The following is a 21,046-nucleotide window of genomic DNA, read 5'->3' on the forward strand; positions in this document are numbered from 1 at the left end:
ATAGATAGATAGATAGATAGATAGATAGATAGATAGATAGATAGATAGATAGATAGATAGATAGATAGATAGATAGATAGATATACTGTGTGCATACATACATGGAAGAGAAGAATACACTATGGTATTGCATGAAGATTCCTGAGTACAAATTGAATTGTACATACATCAGGTCTTCGATTATATTGAGATCCTATTCGATATAAGGTTTACAGTGGTGGTACTTGATTATTCATAGCCAAGAAGTTAATCAGTCATGTGATAGGAGTTCGGTTTTGTATGCATCGTGTGTAATGTTATTAGTGTTTAAGATGGATGTTTATGGTATGCCTTCTTGAACAGAACTAGAAATGTACAGGGCTCCATAGACCTACTGTGATAAATAAATAAAAATGTAATTTGAAACATAGAAAAATGAATGCAGTTAAAGATCATACAGCCTATCCAATCTGCCCATCCATGCCATCTACTACCCCTTCCTCTCCCTTAGAGATCCTATGTATTTGTCCAAGCTTTCTTGAATTTAGACACAGTTTTCATCTCCACCTCCACCAGGAGGCCATTCCAAGAATTCACCATCCTTTCCTCAGGTTACTCCTGAGTCCATCCCCTTTCACCTTTATCCTAAGCCCCATCATTCCAGAGCTTCCTTTCAATTGAAAGAGATTCACCTCCAGTGCATTTATGCCATGGAGGTATTTAAATATTTCTATCATATCTCCCCCGTCCCGCCTTTCTTACATATTGAGACCTTTAAGTCGTTATGATGAAGACTCTTGACCATCTCAGTAGCCACCCTCTGGACCAACTCCATCCTCTTTATATCTTTTTGAAGGTGTGGTCTCCAGAATTGTATACAATTTTCTAAATGAGGTCTTACCAGAGTCTTATACAAAGGCATTATCATCTCCTTTGCTACTGGTCATTCCTCAAGCATTCTTCTAGTTTTTGCTGGCACTTTGCCTAATTGTTTGGTCACTTTAAGATCACCACATACAATCACACCTCTCTTTCATGTGCAAAAGTTCTTCACTCCCTGGAAATAAACTGCTAGAGTGGCTATTCTGAAGATATCTGTGAAATACAGTATTTACAATCGCCAAAACTCTGGAGAATGACATTGTCTATGTATACTTCCCATGGTCTCTCGGTCCGCATAAAATTCAGTGGCAGGTCATGTTCAGCATGCGAGCCACAGGTTGCCCACTCCTGCCTTAGGGTATACATATTTAGATCTTCAAGTATCATCTCATAGTGTTTACTTATACATTACAGGAGATGTGGCCTCTAAAATTGGCCATAGCTTCTCAAGCAGAACAAATTATAGCAGGGACTCCTTAAAATGGAGAGACTGGCTATTACATTCACTGTATATTTGGCTTCATATTGCTAGTTATTCAGTGCTCCTGAATGAGAACCTTGAGCTCCCATTTTCCAGGCAGAATCCTTTTGGACCCCCTAACGTGTTCTGAAACTTTGATGTGGAAAGGACATATGCACTCACTGATCTCATAATCTGCCTTTGGAAAATGGGCTAATAAATGTTCTTAGTATAAAACATCCAGATTAGAAAAATGCCACTGCATTTCTTGAAAAACTGTAAGATGAACCTTAGAATCCACCCTGGTGGGTCTATCTCAATACTATGTTCAAAGTCTGAGGTTATACAAGAAACTAAACCTCTCAGCCTTTAGTTAATTGATTGCTAATCTCTCACAACATGCACACTCATTTGTATGGTGCCAGATCCCAGCAGTGTTCTGAAGATTGAATTTGAACTTGTAAAATGTTAATACAGTGCTATTCAGTGGATTGCTCTGCATGGCCTTATACCTAAGCGGCTAAGCCCCACCTTTATTAAGAAATGTCATGGGGTCACTTTGGTATTTAGCATACAGTGGAATGATTGGTGAGGAAAATATCTGAAGGTCACCTATAAAGACCTATGGTGCACAGCCTCCTGCTGGGCTTTGACTGTGTTCAAAACCTGACAGCCAAATAGTCTCTCTCCTGTGCCCTTGGATGGAAGCTTTGGAAACTGATTATGTCAGTGTGAACTTATTCACTCTAAACTCTTTTCTTGTATTTTTGTTTGTTGTTGTTTTGGGAATTGTTCCTTTTGCAATCAGGTTGTACTAATCCAAAAACAGAGAATCTACAAAACTAACCCCAGAGTGGTGGCTGTGACCGCTTGGTGCTACTGTTCTTTCCAATTCATAAGTTACCTGAATGAATGCTGCAGTTCCCGTCAGAAGAGGAATGGTTAAATTGATCCAATACATCTCTTCCAGTTCCTGCCTGCTTAGATAGTCCTGATGGACTGAAGCACTGTGATATCTATTATCATCACTCGGTTAACAATCAGAGGAAATTTGGAGCTGGATCAGCCTAGAGCTATCACATATCACTCACTCTCTGCTGCTTCCACAATGATGACAAGCAAAGGTAAGAGAGGGAACAGCACTTGCAGTGGGTATTCCAGAAGGGTGAATAAAAGAAATCATAATAAGCTATGAATCCTCCATAAAGTCTGTAGATCTACTGACCCAGGAAGGACTAGATTCATTAAAGACAGTGCTACTTCTTATTAGACCAGTCTCATTACAATGTAGAAACATTACCACACACCAGAAGCTTTTACTACTTACTACTACTTATCATTTCTATAGCGCTACTAGATGTACGCAGCACTGTACACTTGAACATGAAAAGACAGTCCCTGCTCGACAGAGCTTACAATCTAATTAGGACAGACAAACAGGGCAAATAAGAGGATAAGGGAATTACTAAGGTGGGGATGATACAGCCACTTGTAAGAATTTAGTTCAATTAATTCAGTATCAGTAGAAATGTGGCAATAATAATAACAGAGCAAACAATAACCTAGACTATATATCTGTAGTTTTGTATTCCCTCTGGATTGTTAATTTTAAGTAGTATGTTTTCCTTTGATTCAGCATACCATAGTTACTGTAAGTCAAGGGCTCATGAGTCAGATTTTGTGGAATCTGAACGTACTAGCTAATCACTTTTAATATTCATATTTTTTTTAATTCTGCCGTTTTCTCCTGCCCTTTGGGTTTTCAGCTTGGTCAGAGACAGCCTCTATCAAGTTACAAAGCCATGAGCATGTATTCAAAATAACCAGCCCCTCCCCCCCACACACACATTATCACTACCCACCTAGACCAGCCTTTACACTGATAGCTCTTAACCAAAAACCACAGCCTGCAGTTTGTTCCAGAAGCAAGTATGCTTGTATGTATCCTAAGTCTAGCCAGTAGGTGTTATCATTTGCAATGACTGAGGCTTCCTTCTCCTAAGAGGCTGTGAATGCTGCCTCTGCCTAGATCCAGTTGACAGGGAATGGAAGACCTAATCCAGAAATCAAATTCAGGTCCACACAGCATCAAATCATTGGATTCATCAGATAGTCATTTAATTCTGAATATGTTGACCCCCATATGCAATATAAAGTAAAAAATGTCCGTGTTCATATTTTGCTAGTGCCCGAAAGTGCATTAGAAAAGCTGATGTCAGCATTCATTGACAGCCATCTCCAATTCCAAAAAAGGTTCTATGTAGTAAGCTTGAGGTATATATCTAACATGCATGCTAACTGCAAAATCAATAGCAGCACTGTTTACTAAGATCCTACTGGGGGGAGGGCCCAGCCGGCTTCTTTAGTGCCCATCTGGGCTTATTATCATACATGAAAAACAACTAAACTAATCTAAATCATCAAGACCATGCTGATCGGGTGAATCTATTCATAGAGGCAATTAATAGATATCAATAAATAAATATGAAGTCTAAACTATACTGCATTTTTAGAGCATGAACTTTCTGACAGGCTTAGGGCTATAGTTAACTATAGATAGTATGCAAGCTACAGCTGCACTTTGAACCACAAATGGGGATGGGAGGATTGCAGATCTGCCTATGGAAGAGGTGTCAGTCTGAAGGGGAAGCCGTGACTCAGGAGACAAATCTATGTAACAGGGATCCCAGATTCACGGAGGGGTAATTCTGTTTTGATGGAGTCTGACTTTGGGGAGTACATGAGCTTGACTCACTGCCTGGCTTTGTCTCAGGAGTTCTTTTCCCTTGCTAATTGTCCCTTTGGGGGCCGGTTAGGAGAAGAATATACTAATGACAATTTCATTCTAAAAGAGAGCTAATCAACCAAAGATTTTCAGAAATATTCGATTAATCAGGAATAAAGGTAATTGCTTGGCTTCAGGGTTAGTAAACCACTGGTAATCTGCTAGTTCTCAGGCAGTCAAAAGGTTTAGTTTGGTTTATTGAGTGGTTTATACCACCCTTCACAGGGCATCAGAGCAGCGTACAATAAATCATCAAAGAGGAAAGGAACTCTATCAAAATTTTAGGAAAGGACAGTGGAACAATGGAGGCTTGCTCATATTAAAGAATGTCACCTGATTAAGAACATATGGAACTGCCTCCCTGTGGATGTGATGGAAATGAAGATTTAATTCAAGTACAGTGATACCTCGGTTTTCGTCGATAATCCGTCCGAAAACAATTGGAGAAATCTGAAACCGATGAAAACCAAGGCAATTATTTCCATATGAATAAAAACACTGGAAAGCAATGAAATTGTTTGGCTAGACACGCAGGGTGATGCTCACACAATGAGAAACAATGCCACACTGAGCAGAAGAACACATTTTCACAAAATTAGCAGCGAGGACACATGGGCACACCAACGAACTCCGAGGCAACCAACGAAATCCGAGACAAATGTTTCACGAAAAAAATCGACAAAAAACGAAACCAACAATAACCAAAGTCAACAAAAAATGAGGTATTACTGAACATAGAATCTCTAAGGGAGAGGAAGGGATAATAGATGGCCACTTCAGGTCACAAAAACCCGACAGGTCCCAAAGGGGATATCCATTTTTGTTGCTCACATCCAGGAATAAGCTGTGGTTTTCCCAAGTCTACCTGTCTTTTTTCCCCCAGGAACCTATCTAACCCCTTTTTAAACTTAGCAGCCCAGAGCAACAAATTCCATGGCTTGATTGTGTGTTGAGAGAAAAAATGCTTTCTACAATTTGTTTTAAATCTGTTACATGCTGGTTTCACAGATTGATCCTTAGTCCATTGGCATAGCCAGACCTGACATTTTGGGTGGGCCCAGAGCTAATATGGGTGGGCACTGTGTATTTAGGTATGAGTAGTGTTTCTTGAGATACTACCAAATAATGCCTTAGAATGCACTTGATGATGGATTTCAAAGTAGTCTGCCCAACAGCTACCCTGCACCAGCATAAACTACATACATACTTACTACTACTACTTATCATTTCTATAGCGTTACAAGATGTACGCAGCGTTGTACACTTAAACATGAAGAGACAGTCCCTGCTCGACAGAGCTTACAATCTAATTAAAAGGAAAAACCAATCTTTTTAAATATAAGTATATTATCCTATATCTTAAAATTGACCAGACATAGTCTATTACAATGGCAAACCTCTCAACACTCACGATAATTATGTAGGAAAAATGTATTGAAATTCTGGTAGCACCTCAATAATAGCAATAGAAAATCCATTCACTGCCAGGTACTTTGTGAAGTAACACTAAATCCTGCAAAGAAGCTACTTAGGGGTTATTTTACTAAGCCACGTAAGCGTCTACATGCGCTCAATGTGCGGCAAAATGGAGTTACTGCACAACTATCGCATGGCTCTTGCAGTAATTTAATTTTTGGCACTCGTCCGATAGGAGCGTATGAAAAATATTTTTTATTTTCGGGTGCGCATAACGGACACACACCAAGTGGCATTTGGCACGCGTAGGTCATTACTGCCCCGGTTACCACATGAGTCTTTACCGCTAGGTCAATGGCTGGCGGTAAGGTCTCAGACCCAATATGGACACGTGGCAATTTTCATTTTGCCAGCAATTACACTATACACGATGTTAACATTTTTAAAATATATTTATTTTACCTGGGCTGGATAACTGGGCTTCAGTGGTGGTGGCAGGTGGTGGTGCAGAGTCAGAGAGCAGTCACCGTGCTCCGCTCCACTCCACTGTGTGTGTGCTGTTGTAGGGCCACGAGGGAGGCCTAGGTAGGTTCAACAAAAAACGGCTGATCTTGATCCAGCAGGGCAGAGTGGAGGAACTGTGAAACTGATGTCAGCCGGCAGAGTTTCCCTTCCCATGCAGCACTGCGGTGCCATCGTGCACACAGGGTGGGGAGAGGAGTAAGGCAAAGCAAAGCAGAGTCCAGAGACTCCATAGTAAAACCAGATGGGGAGTGAACAACAGAGTAGTGGTGCCGGCATGCAGTGCTAAAATGGCCTATGACTTACGGATCATGACCCGGCCTGCACTAAAAAATAATTTAGGCATTAGAAGAAGAAGACCAGAGAGCTGCCGGCTGCCTATCTTGATGCTGGAGAACAGCCTTCCTTGCAGAAGAAGAAATATCGGGATCTCGATTGTCAACTTCAAACAATAGTCATGGATTACGCTAATCGTTGAACTATGGATTATTTGCATGGATGCAGCCACATTATTAACTTGATTGATTAAAAGAGTGACAAATCTATTTGGAAATAAGTTTTGTTAAATGATTTTACATTGGTGCATACTTTACACATCTTTTTTGAAAATAAATTTGCTTTAATTTATTCTATAGCATTAGTCCATCCTTTAGAGAACGCTAACATTGGCTTTTAAAAAAAATAATATTTGTCGACTATCGACTTGCAAAATTGACACTTTTTATTGTGTTTTCTTAATAAAACTTTTACAAAGTTTCATTTAATCACTGTTTAGCTTACTATTCACACCAAAATGTCTGCACCAATTTGTCCAGCACCAATTGCCTGCTCCGAAATGTCTGTGTCAAATTGTCCACTCCTAATTGTCCTGCTCCCAATCGCCCTAGGACCGATTTGCTACTCTTTGTCAAATTGCCCCATTACATCTTCCAGGTTTACAGAGATTTGTTTCAGTTTCGCAGACTTATCGATATTGAATACCACTTCTGGCATTGGTATCTCTCCCACATCTTCCTTGGTAAAAACCAAAGCAAAGAATTAATTTAATCTCTCCACTATGGCCTTGTCTTCCCCGAGTGCCCCCTTTACCCCGCAGTCATCTAGCAGTCCAACTGATTCTTTTATTGGCTTCTTGCTTCCAATATACCTAAAAAAAGTTTTTACTATGGGGCCCTTTTACAAATCTGTGGGAGGGCTAACGCACAAGTAATGTGTGCCAAATCAGCATTACCATCTGGGTAGTAGGTGCATCCAGCGGTAATTCTGAACTCAGCATGTGCTGAATGCCATGGTAGAAAATATTTTTCTATTTTCAGTATGGTCATGTTGGTATGCATGTCATGGTTACCGCACGGGTAGCACATGAGCCCTTACTGCTAAGTCAATGGCTGGCGGTAAGGGCTCAGGCCGTAAATAGGCGCACACTAGTCTTAATTTTTGCACACGCCTATTTCCTGGCCCATTAAAAAAACGGTCTTTTTCCCAGCCACGGTAAAAAAATGGCCCAGTGTGTGCCAAAGAGACGTACCCACACTACCACATGCCACTTTTTACCGTGGCTTTGTAAAAGGATTCCTATGTTTTTTGCCTCCAATGCAATCTTCCTTTCAAAGTCTCTCTTTGCCTTCTTTATCAGCGCTTTGCATTTAACTTGCAATTCCTTATGCTGTTTCATAGTATTTTCAATCGGATCCTTCTTCCATTTTCTTAAGGGTTTTCTTTTAGGTCTAATAGCTTCCTTCAGCTCACTTTTTCACCATGCCGGCTGTCATTTGGCCTTCCTTCTTTTTCAATACATGGAATATATCTGGTCTGGGCTTCCAGGGTGGTATTTTTGAATAGCATTCACGCCTGATGTAAATTTTTTACCTTTGCAGCTGCTCCTCTAAGTATTTTCTTTTGTTTCTTTTTACCATTCTCCTCATTTTATCATAGTTTTCTTTTTGAAAGTTAACATATTGGATTTCCTATGTGTACTTACTCTAGAGATTATATCAAATCTGATCATGTTATGATCACTGTTATCAAATGGCCCCAGCACCATTAACTCCTGCACCAGATAATGTGCTCCACTAAGGACTAGGTCTAGAATGGCTCCCCCTTTTGTTATTTCCTGAACCAGCTGCTCCATAAAGCAGTCCTTGATTTCATCAAGGAATTTTACCTCCCTAGCGTGCCCTGATGTTACATTTACCCAGTCAATATCGATCATTAGGCATATAGATAGCTGGGTGGCTGGTGGACGTGAGGATCGCCTGGTGACTTGCCTGCCTGGTGCGAAGGTGGCGGACCTCACGTGTCACCTAGATAGGATTCTAGATAGTGCTGGGGAGGAGTCCGCTGTCTTGGTACATGTGGGTACCAATGACATAGGAAAATGTGGGAGAGAGGTTCTGGAAGCAAAATTTAGGCTCTTAGGTAGAAAGCTGAAATCCAGATCCTCCAGGGTAGCATTTTCTGAAATGCTACCTGTGCCACGCGCAGGGCCCAAGAGACAGGCAGAGCTCCAGAGTCTCAATGCGTGGATGAGACGATGGTGCAGGGAGGAGGGCTTTAGATTTGTTAGGAACTGGGCAACATTCTGGGGAAGGGGGAGCCTATTCCGAAAGGATGGGCTCCATCTTAACCAGAGTGGGACCAGGCTGCTGGCATCGGCGTTTAAGAAGGAGATAGAGCAGCTTTTAAACTAGAAATGGGGGGAAGGCCGACAGTCGCTCAAAAGAGCATGGTTCGGGATAAGGTATCTTTCAAAGATATCACCATAACAGGGAAGATAGAGTATCCTGATAGTGAGGTTGCAAAAGAGATTGTAGTAGATCGGGTATCTTTAAATAACAATAAAAATCAGACAAAAGATTGCCAATTAATACTGTCAAGTACTAAGCATGATGTACTTAGGAACAACAAACATAGTTTGAAATGTCTATATGCGAATGCCAGGAGCCTAAGAAATAAGATGGGGGAGTTAGAATATATTGCACTAAATGAAAAATTAGATATAATAGGCATCTCTGAGACCTGGTGGAAGGAGGATAACCAGTGGGACACTGTCATACCGGGGTACAAATTATATCGTAGTGATAGGGTGAATCGGATTGGTGGAGGGGTAGCATTGTATATTAACGAGAGCCTTGAATCAAATAGATTGAAAATTCTGCAGGAAGCAAAACACTCCTTGGAATCACTGTGGATTGAAATTCCATGTGCAAAGGGGAAAAGGATAGTGATAGGAGTGTACTACCGTCCGCCTGGCCAGGACGAACAGACGGATGCGGAAATGTTAAAGGAAATCAGGGACGCAAACAAACTGGGCAACACAATAATAATGGGGGATTTCAATTACCCGCATATAGACTGGGGTAATGTAACATCTGTACACGCAAGGGACATAAGATTTCTTGATGAAATCAAGGACAGCTTCATGGAACAGCTAGTTCAGGAGCCGACAAGAGAAGGAAAAATACTAGACTTAGTCCTTAGTGGTGCTCATGATCTAGTGCAGGGGGTAACGATACGAGGGCCGCTTGATAACAGTGATCATAATATGATCGGTTTTGATATTGGCATTGAAGGAAGTGAAACTAGGAAATCAAGTACGCTAGCGTTTAACTATAGAAAAGGTGATTACGACAAAATGAGAAAAATGGTGAAAAAAAGACTGAAAGGAGCAGCTCGCAGAGTAAAAAACTTGCATCAGGCGTGGATGCTGTTTAAAAACACCATCCTGGAGGTTCAGGACAAATATATTCCACGTATTAGAAAAAAGGGAAAAAAGACTAAACGTCAGCCGGCGTGGCTAAACAGTAAGATAAAGGAAATCATTAGAGCCAAAAACCAATCCTTCAGAAAGTGGAGAAGAGAACCAACTGAAAGTAACAGGATAGATCATAAGGAATGCCAAGCCAAATGCAAAGCGGAGATAAGGAGGGCAAAAAAGGACTTTGAGAAGAAATTAGCGTTGGAAGCAAAAATACATAGTAAAAACTTTTTTAGATACATTAAAAGCAGGAAACCGGCCAAAGAGTCGGTTGGGCCGCTGGACGAAAATGGTGTTAAAGGGGCGATCAAGGAGGACAAAGCCGTAGCGGAGAAATTAAATGAATTCTTTGCTTCGGTCTTCACCGAGGAGGATTTGGGGGGGGACACCGGTGCCGGAAAGAATATTTGAAGTGGGGGAGTCGGAGAAACTAAACAAATTCTCTGTAACCTTGGAGGATGTAATGGGTCAGTTCAGCAAGCTGAAGAGTAGTAAATCACCGGGACCTGATGGTATTCATCCCAGAGTATTAATAGAACTAAAAAATGAACTTGCGGAGCTACTGTTAGAAATATGCAATCTGTCCCTAAAATCGAGTGTAATACCGGAAGACTGGAGGGTAGCCAATGTTACTCCGATTTTTAAGAAAGGTTCCAGAGGAGATCCGGGAAATTATAGACCGGTGAGTCTGACGTCGGTGCCGGGCAAGATGGTGGAGGCTATTATTAAGAATAAAATTGCAGAGCATATACAAAAACATGGACTGATGAGACAAAGTCAGCACGGATTTAGTGAAGGGAAGTCTTGCCTCACCAATCTAATGCATTTTTTGAGGGGGTAAGCAAACATGTGGACAATGGGGAGCCGGTTGATATTGTATATCTGGATTTTCAGAAGGCGTTTGACAAAGTGCCGCACGAAAGACTCCTGAAGAAATTGCAGAGTAATGGAATCGGAGGTAGGGTATTATTATGGATTAAGAACTGGTTGAAAGATAGGAAGCAGAGAGTAGGATTGCGTGGCCAGTATTCTCAGTGGAGGAGGGTAGTTAGTGGGGTCCCGCAGGGGTCTGTGCTGGGTCCGTTGCTTTTTAATGTATTTATAAATGACCTAGAGATGGGAATAACTAGTGAGGTAATTAAATTCGCCGATGACACAAAATTATTCAGGGTCGTCAAGTCGCAGGAGGAATGTGAACGATTACAGGAGGACCTTGCGAGACTGGGAGAATGGGCGTGCAAGTGGCAGATGAAGTTCAATGTTGACAAGTGCAAAGTGATGCATGTGGGTAAGAGGAACCCGAATTATAGCTACGTCTTGCAAGGTTCCGCGTTAGGAGTTACGGATCAAGAAAGGGATCTGGGTGTCGTCGTCGATGATACGCTGAAACCTTCTGCTCAGTGTGCTGCTGCGGCTAGGAAAGCGAATAGAATGTTGGGTGTTATTAAGAAGGGTATGGAGTCCAGGTGTGCGGATGTTATAATGCCGTTGTATCGCTCCATGGTGCGACCGCACCTGGAGTATTGTGTTCAGTACTGGTCTCCGTATCTCAAAAAGATATAGTAGAATTGGAAAAGGTACAGCGAAGGGCGACGAAAATGATAGTGGGGATGGGACGACTTTCCTATGAAGAGAGGCTGAGAAGGCTAGGGCTTTTCAGCTTGGAGAAGAGACGGCTGAGGGGAGATATGATAGAAGTGTATAAAATAATGAGTGGAATGGATCGGGTGGATGTGAAGCGACTGTTCACGCTATCCAAAAATACTAGGACTAGAGGGCATGAGTTGAAGCTACAGTGTGGTAAATTTAAAACGAATCGGAGAAAATTTTTCTTCACCCAACGTGTAATTAGACTCTGGAATTCATTGCCGGAGAACGTGGTACGGGCGGTTAGCTTGACGGAGTTTAAAAAGGGGTTAGATAGATTCCTAAAGGACAAGTCCATAGACCGCTATTAAATGGACTGGAAAAATTCCTCATTTTTAGGTATAACTTGTCTGGAATGTTTTACGTTTGGGGAGCGTGCCAGGTGCCCTTGACCTGGATTGGCCACTGTCGGTGACAGGATGCTGGGCTAGATGGACCTTTGGTCTTTCCCAGTATGGCACTACTTATGTACTTATGTACTTATGTAATTGAAATCACCCATTATTATTATGTTCCCCAGTTTGTTAGCCTCCGTAACTTCTGATATCATTTCTGTATTTGTTATTCATCCTGGCCTGATAGACAGTAGTACACTCCTATCACTATCTTTTTCCCCTTTACACATGGAATTTCTATCCATAGGGATTCTATGATGCGTTTTGTGTCCTGCAGAATTTTTAGTCTATTCAATTCAAGACCCTCCTTAACATATAATGCTATCCCTCCACCAATTCAATCCACCCTATCACTGCGATATAATTTGTACCCTGGTATGACAGTGTCTCATTGGTTATCGTCCTTCCAATAGGTCTCAGAGATGCATATTATATCTATCTTTTCATTTAGTGCAATATATTCTAACTCTCCCATCTTATTTCTTAGGCTTTTGACATTTGCATATAGACATTTCAAACAATTTTTGTTCTTATTTACAACAAAGGGAAAAAAGCTTTCAGGACAAACCACTGTGAACACACAAATAGAAGGATCTTTTAAATAATTTAAAAACAAAAACACTATCATCCACAACCCTGTTTGTATAATATTATGTGATACCGAACCATAATCCTATCACTTAATAATAGGAGGAAAAAGACCTCAGATGTCCCAGCCTTGACATATACTTTTCAATCTTAGTGTCTGGCCATCTGGACTCAGTACAAATCATTGGCCATTAATAAACCTCTGTATACTCCATATTTTCATCATGTACCAAAAAAAAACCTATTCAAGAATCATATGTATCATTCATATATCATCCATTTGCAGAAAAAAAAATCCAAGAAGCAAGCACTTAATTTAAATGCATCCTCCTGATGGGGATCTACATTTCACTTTGCATAAGCTTCTTCGGGGGATCCAACATGATGTGGTGCTCTCATGCCCTTTCACACAAGTGTAGCAGTGAACTTGTTCATATTCTTGGTATTATACTTACCTGTGCTACTGTTCTCAGAATATTGGTGTATAGTTTTGATGCTTGCCCAGTGTGCTTTATTCACAATTGTGGGCCAGATTCAACTTCCTTATTGAAATGTATGAACAATTTATTATTTAAATCTGGAGTTTTACCAGCCAGGCTAACAGGCACCAGCCAGATGGACGAATGCTGGATGTCTAAAAAGCAGGAGAATTATTAATTTAGCTACAAAGTTGTGAGCCAGCAATGTTTCTGGTGTGGCTGAAATTATGAGCAAACAGATAGCTGCATGTCTTAAGAGATAGACTGAGCCAATCCTGCTAAACCCCTAGTGCTGCAGTTCTTTATTAATGCTTATCATTTTGATAGCACTACAAGATGCCGTAGCCTACCAAGTGGGTACCTGAGGCAATGCAAGATAAAAGTGACTTGCTCAAGGTTACACAGAGAATTGTAATTTGCAGAACTAGTGCTAGGGTATTAAGTGCCCTATGCAAACTTTTAGTTTTATACTCCCTTAATTAACTTTAAAGCCCCGAGGACACATACCCCTCCCCCCCCCCCCCCCCCCCCACCACCACCACCTTTGATGGTTAACCTTAACAATCATGATCAGCCCAACACCAGCCCTCCCAGAACAATCATGTACTCTAAGGCCAAAAGTTCACCTAGTATTCTTAATAGCCTTACACTGGCCCTGAAAATTATCCATCAGGCCAATCAGTAGTGAAACTGGAATGTCTGCAGAAGGATATGGTTTGCCCTTTCTTTTCACCTCATAGCAAAAAGCTAAGGAGTATGAAGAAAATACAAGCCAGGAGACTAAGGAGCCCTTTTACTAAGCTGTGGTAAATGCTAGAACGTGCTTATAGCTGCTTAAAAGGGTTTACCATGGGAAGCACTCAGGTGTCCTGTGGTAAGATCCCAATCTGCACATGCAAACCATGTGCAAAAAAATATTTTTATTTCTTTCACAGAGAGGGTGTGTCTGGGAGGCAGAGAGTGGGCATTTCTGTGCTAATCAGCACATCTACATTACCAGGATTAGAATGTGAGCCATTACCACCTATAAAATAGGTCTTGGTAACTGCTCATGCGCTAATTTTTTTTAATGGCTGCGCTAATGGCAACATTCAAATAATGGAAAATTAGCCATTTTATTACTACAGTAAAAATGGCCTCAGTATGCAGGAAAGACAGTGGCGTACCAAGGGGGGGCTGGTGGGGGCGGTCCGCCCCGGGTGCACGCCGCTGGGGGGTGCCGTGGCACGCGCCTGTGGGCTCTGACTTCATGATCTTTGCTCGTTCGCTGCAGCTCCTTCTGCCCCAGAACTGGTTACTTCCTGTGCCGGGGCAGAGGGAGCTGCAGCGAACGAGCGAAGTTCACAAAGTCGGAGCCCACAGGCGCGTGCCACGGCACCCCCCTCCAGCAGCGTGCACCCGGGGTGGGGTGTCATTTCACCGGGGAGGGGGGAAGGTGTCATTTTGCAGGCGGGGGGGGGGCGCGCTGCACCCGGGGGGGGGGTGCATCGGCGATCCGCCCCAGGTGCCATCCATGCTAGGAACGCCACTGAGGAAAGACCCATGTAAGGGTGTGCTAAGGCCTCTTGCTACTGCAGCTTAGTACTCTTATGAGGCATCATTGCCCCCTGCTCTTCCCTCCCCAACCCCCTTCCCCGAAATTACCTTTTTCTTGTTTTTGCAAAAGAAGGTGGCAGCAGCGATTCCCATAGGCTGCCCTACCTCCGGTCCCAGCCTCTTCTCTCTACTGAGGCCTGCCTTTGAGGAAACAGGAAATTACATCAGAGAGGCAGGCTGCCAGCAGTAGAGAAAAGGGGCCAGGACTGGCGGCAGGGCAGCTTATGAGAGTTGCTGCCGCCGCCTTCTTTTAAAGAACAAGAAAAAAAAGTAATTTTGGGGAAGGAAGGGCAGAGAGCTGAAGGCAGAGGGTTGGGGGGGTGGCGGCAGCAGAGGAGCAGTAGTGGCAGCTCATTTCTTGCCTCAGGTGGCAGATTGTCTTGGGCAACCCCGAACATGATGACAGAAAAAGATTATATGCCCTATCTAGTCTGCCAATCCACAGTTTCATACATGCAACCCAGAGTAAAACCAAATCTGTTCCTCTTTTAACAATTGATGTAATTCAATTTTTCACATACATTTTCAAATGTAACACCTTGTAAAAAAAATCCAACAATCTTTATGTAAGAAAATGAGAAGATTTCAGTTAAATTAAGAAAAAATATTTAAATCTCCAAGTCCACAAGTGAGAGAGGCCAAGAAGACTTGGAAGTAGTCATCACAAAATCAAACCAAATAAATTCCACACAGGAATATTACCCTTCAAGAAATTATGTAACTGTAATGGATCGAAAGAAAAATATTGTACATTCAGATATATAATAATACATTTATAAGGAAATATCAGTAAAAAGGAAGTGCCCAGAGTTAAACTTCCCCAGCACAAGGCAAGAACTTCTTTCTACCATCCTGAGAGGACCTACAAAAATCAGAAAAAATCCACACTTCCCCCTAATTCTATAACTTTAGTGCCCACATGTAAGTGTGATTTGAATGCTAAAATTATAGAATGCAAAGCACTTATGTGCCTGAATGTGACATTCACACCCGTAACTGATATTTGCATGCACAGCAGTGTTCTATAACATGAGTGTACAAGTTGCATAGCATGTAACTGCAAGGAGGCGTGCACAGGGGGAGGGGCATGGGCATGTCAAGTTACTTACCCCCAAATTCTATATATGGCACCTAAAGTTGTGTGCCACATTGTACACACAACTTAATTGAACAACAAGCCAGTCAAAACTGATAATTGGCAATTAACAACCAATTATCAGTACTAATTGGCAATAAGTAGGATTTATGCACATATCCGATTTATAATGGAATGTGCCTAAATCCTATCACAAGTAACAATTTGGGGGCATGTTTAGGGGCATTCCCAGATTTTATGCACATTGATACAGAATCACGCCTAAGTGCACCTAACTTAGGTGCCAGTATTTAAGCCTGCTTATAGCAGGCCTAATTGCAGCCATGTACAGTTAGGTGAGGCTTAGTGCTAAGCACGATTCTATAAAGGATGCATACTCTTTTTAAAATCGCGCATGTGCCAGTGGCGTAGCTACGTGGGGCCTGAGGGGGCCTGGGCCCCCGTAGATTTCAGTCGGGACCCCCCTCTCGGTGAACCTGCCCCCATCACCGCCTACTTTCCGTTTTGCTGGTGGGGGACCCCAATCCCCGCCAGCCGACGTCCTCTCCGACCGTTCTGCTGCAGTCAGACTCAGAAAAGTCTTCTTCCTTCAACAGTTGCATGCTGACGTCCTGCTCAGAGAACAGTTGTGCGCCCCCCTGCAGATGATCAGTGCGCCCCCCCCCCCACAGACAAACAGTTGCGCGCCTCCCCCCCCCCCCCCCCCCCGTGAAGGTGATCGCTGCCCTCCCGCTCCCTGGGCCATGTCCCAACTGCCCGCCCTCTTCTCCCCCCCCCCCCCCAAGATCCCTTTTAAATTTACCTCCGGCAGCGAACGAAGGCGCAGCACAGCATCAGTGAAGGAGGCGGCGCTCCCGACGTCTCTAGTCTTCCCTTCGCTCTATGTCCCGCCTTCTTCTGACGTCACTTCCTTGACGTCAGAAGAAGGCGGAACACTGAGCGAAGGGAAGACTAGTAGAGACGTCGGGAGCGCCGCCTCCTTCACTGACGCTGCGCCTTCGTTCGCTGCCGGAGGTAAATTTAAAAGGGATCTTGTTGGGGGGGGAGAAGAGGACGGGCAGTTGGGAAATGGGAGAAGGCGAGGTAAGCATGGCGCGGCGGGGCGCCCCCCAGAGGACGGCGCCCTCCTGCCTTGCTTACCTCGCTTACTGTGTTGGCATGGCCCTGCCCTGGAGCTCAGAGGGAGGGAGGGGGGATGTTCCTGGAGCTCAGAGGGAGCTCAGAAGGATGGTCCTGGAGCTTGGAGGGAGCTCAAAGGGAGGGGTGGCCGGCCCTGGAGCTCAGAGGGAGGGGGCCCTGGAGCTCGGAGCGATGGAGCTAGGGTGGGGCGGGGCTAGGATGGGGCCCCATCAAATTGGTCTGCACAGGGCCCCACACTTGCTAAGACCGGCACTGCTTGGCCTAACCACTTTCAGGTCTCCAATCACAATGGGAGATCCTGCAGACAATGCTTTATCTGTCTTCTCACTATGAGAAATTCCATCTAGAGACAGAGTAGTATTCAGTTCAGACCAGGTGGAACTTCCATCCTCACCCAGCACAGCGGGCAGATCACCTTCAAATCCAATCAAGGCAACGTTAAGGTGCTCAATTATACTGGTTTGGTAGAGAAGCCCTTGGGATGATTGAGGAAGGATCTCCTTTAGCTTCCTCCTCCTCTTCCGTATAGTACACAAAGGAGTAACAAAAAAAAAAATCCAAAGTCAAAAATAGCCAGTTGCACACAAAGAACACTCACACACAGTTCCTCTCAGGAGACCATCTTGGCCCTCCAAGTCTCTTCCTTTTGACATGTAACTATTTGAAATTCTTACTACAAGTGATTTTTCTTCAGCTTTGAAAACAGTCCTATATCTGTAACAGGCTTATCTTCTCAGTTCCATGTTTGAATATATATGCTATGCAACTGAATAATTTCATTTGTTTATATTTCTATTCCCAATAGGGTTTTTTCTTTTGGCATTGCTGACCTCACCACTACTGCTCTGTACAACAGCATCAGACTCTAAGACTCCAGAAGGTGAAACCAAAGGAGATAATCCTGATTCAGAACTGCTGAAATGTCCCGCTGCATGTGTTTGCAGTTATGACTATAGTGAAGAGCTCAATATCTTCTGTAGTTCTCGCAATCTGTCACACATCCCAGATCATATGCCCAATAATGCCAGGTCTTTATGGTTAGATGGCAACAATTTAACTTCCATTCCATCTACAGTCTTTAAGAATCTTTCCAACCTGGATTTTCTCAACCTGCAGGGAAATCAGCTTGTAAGTGTGGAGCAGCATGCATTTCATGGTTTGAGGGCTCTAGCTCACTTACATTTGGAGAGGAACATGTTGAAATACCTTGCATCCAATACTTTCCTTCATACACAGAATCTAATCTCCTTGAGCCTCAACAATAACAACTTCAACAAAATTGTAGATGGTTTGTTTTCTGGTCTCTCAAACCTTTGGTATCTGAACCTTGGATGGAACTCTATGGCTGTGCTGCCCGAACAAGGCTTCCATGACTTGCCAAATCTAAGGGAGCTCATTTTGGCTGGAAATAAGCTAACCTATCTTCAGCCTCAACTGCTCCTCAGTGTCAATGAACTGAAGGAACTGGACTTAAGTGGAAATTCTCTCAAGGGCATCAAGGCAAATATTTTTATCAAACTGCAAAAACTCCAGAAGCTCTATCTAAACCACAACCAGATTACTACTGTTGCCCCTAGGGCATTTGCAAACATGAAATCCCTCCGATGGCTTGACCTGTCCCATAACCGTCTTGTGAATATTTATGAAGAAACATTGTCTGGCCTTCTGAGTCTCCGTGTTTTACGCTTATCAAACAATGTCCTAACAGGCATCAGGCCTAGGGTTTTCAAAGACCTCCAGTTCCTAGAGGAACTTCAGCTTGGACACAACAAGATTAAGAGCCTGGGAGAAAAAATATTTGATAGACTGGGAGAACTGGAAGTTCTTACTTTAAACAACAATCTTATCCAGGATATCAGGCCAGGGGCATTTAGTGGTCTCTTTAATGTAGCAGTGATGAACCTATCAGGCAATTGTCTCAAGACTCTGCCTGAATATGCCTTTACAGGTGCAACCAACCTCCACAGCCTTCATTTGGAAAACAGTTGTCTGGCAAGGATCAGGCCAAACATTTTCTCCAATCTGTCAAGTTTGCGTAGGCTTTTTTTGCAAAAGAACAGTATCTCAGTAATTGAGGAACACAGTTTTACTGATTTACCAGAGCTTCTAGAGTTGGACCTCAGGTATAACAAGCTGTCACACCTCTCTAGCCAGCTTTTTATGGGGCTCAAAAACTTGGAGTATCTTCTTCTTTCTTCCAATCAGCTCTTAAACATCTCTCTTGAAGCCTTCAGTCCACTGAAGCGCCTCTTCTGGCTTGACCTCTCCAACAATCATTTTGAGACACTGACTGACAGTGTATTTTTGCCCTTGCCAATCTTGAGATATCTCAGCCTCAAGAATAACTCCCTGAAAGCTTTCTCAGTTCATTTTCTGACTCCCACATCTCAACTGGAACAGTTGTGGTTGGGAGACAACAAATGGCACTGTGATTGCTCTTTGAAGGAGCTAAGGGACTTCATCTTGCAGAATGCCACAGTGGTGCCTCGCTTTGTACAATCAATCACAGGAGATGATTCCCTCACCCCTGTATATACATTTAACAACATCACCTGCGCAAGCCCATCTGATGTGGTGGGTATTGACTTGCGGGATTTGAGTAGCACCTACTTTTCTGAATGTTAATCATGTGACTCACAACTGTGCCTCTTGTAGCGTAGAACTTTTCAGCCTTGTTTAAAAGAAAATATTTAGAGGGTTTGAACGATTCCCAATCCCTATGGTATTTAACACTGGGCCTCTGGGAAGCATTTGTTTGCTCTCCATCTTCCCTCTTGTGTTGATGGACAAGGGACCTTTGACAGTTATACCAGTGCCCCATGGATAGTTGGTTGCCCATGAAATAATGCCAATTTTCTTGCCCATCAGAACATGTAAAAGTTACCACTCTTTACCTTCACACCTTCCAGTATTATCCACCTAATTCTATAATCTTGCATGCCCATTTTCACACTTAGCACACAAACTTGCACATGTGCAACTTAATTGTTAACTAAACACTAATTGGTGTTAATCAGTAATTAGATATAATTGGAATTAATTGGCACTAATTTGCAATTACACACGTAACTGCACTTAGTTGGTATTCTATGATCTTAGCACGTAATTTCTTTAGCATGCAACTGCTAGGAGGAATGGACATGGGAGGGTTAGGGAGAGGAGAAGGTCAGGGGCATGCCTAGCACTTAGAATACTGTCAGTTACGCATGTAAATGACAGCAATTAGTAATGAACATTTACACCAGCCATTGAGCTAGTGTGCCCATTGAAATCAGTGCTGCTGGTCCCATAATGCATCAGTGTGGGACTGTCAGAAATCCAGGACAAACTTAAAATCTCCCTCTTACAACCGAGTAACGTGTAAAACACTGCCTCTGCAGCATGCCCAGCTGTGGCTAACCTGAAGAACAGACTCTAACCCAGAGCACCAGGCTGACCTGAAAAAGAATATATTTTAAGGTCTGCTTCCTTTCACTTGAAATGAAATGAGAGTTCATATAACATGGCATGAGCAGTTAGTTGTCTATATTTTACTTGTTAAAACTTTACTGCTTGTAGAAGATAAAAATAAATAGGCTCTCTTTTTACATTGCTTTCAGGTCTGTTGAGTGGTCCTTGCTCTATACGTTTGGTTGTCAAGAACAGGAAAACCTTTAAATTGTTTTTCTATTGATATTCTTATATCTGAACTTATAGGGGCAATTGTATAACTTGGTGCCAAGACATAGGCACCAACATAGGAGCCAGCTCTGCGGGTGCTGTGGGTGCATGAAAACGCACAACATTGAACAAACACCTTGAGTGTGTCCATTGGGTTTTGCACCCCCAATAATTTTGAAAGATGGCTTCTACGGCCACTAGAATGGGACAGACATGCTTAGCACCAGTTCTATAACTGCACTCAGACGTGCCCAAGCTGTTATAGAATACTAGCACAAAGCTGTTTTGGCACATCGAAAATTGAGGTGTGCCTACGTATGACAGGTCAATAGCATGCAAATATTTGAGTGCCTACGTGCGGATAGTATTCTATAAGTAGTGCTTGTCGCTTGGTGACACTCTCATAGCCTGCCAATGCTCCACCCACATGTAAGACCCCCCCCCCCCCCCTCACAATTACACACTAACTCCTGGATTGTAAATATGGTGCTTTGAGTTGCATGCATAAATTTGGGTGCATGCCCAATTTGCGTGTACAACTGAATTGAATAAGCCAATCAGTGCCAATAAATGGGCAATAACAAGCAATTATCAGCACTATTGGCAATAATTAGAATTTCTGGGCCTGTCACGTGCCACTTGCA

General features: G+C 42.9%; 1 protein-coding gene across 1 annotated transcript; it reads left to right on the forward strand.

Annotated features, from left to right (window-relative positions):
* The first annotated feature begins 1,980 nt into the window (after positions 1–1,980).
* IGFALS (insulin like growth factor binding protein acid labile subunit) lies at positions 1,981–20,335 on the forward strand. Its single transcript, XM_030213009.1, has 2 exons — positions 1,981–2,445; positions 17,548–20,335. Exons 1-2 carry the CDS (start codon positions 2,430–2,432, stop codon positions 19,365–19,367), a joined length of 1,836 nt encoding a protein of 611 aa, XP_030068869.1. The 5' UTR covers positions 1,981–2,429; the 3' UTR covers positions 19,368–20,335.
* Positions 20,336–21,046: the final 711 nt, after the last annotated feature.

The sequence above is a fragment of the Microcaecilia unicolor genome, chromosome 8, assembly GCF_901765095.1.
Source record: "Microcaecilia unicolor chromosome 8, aMicUni1.1, whole genome shotgun sequence".
In the NCBI taxonomy this organism is placed as follows: domain Eukaryota; kingdom Metazoa; phylum Chordata; class Amphibia; order Gymnophiona; family Siphonopidae; genus Microcaecilia; species Microcaecilia unicolor.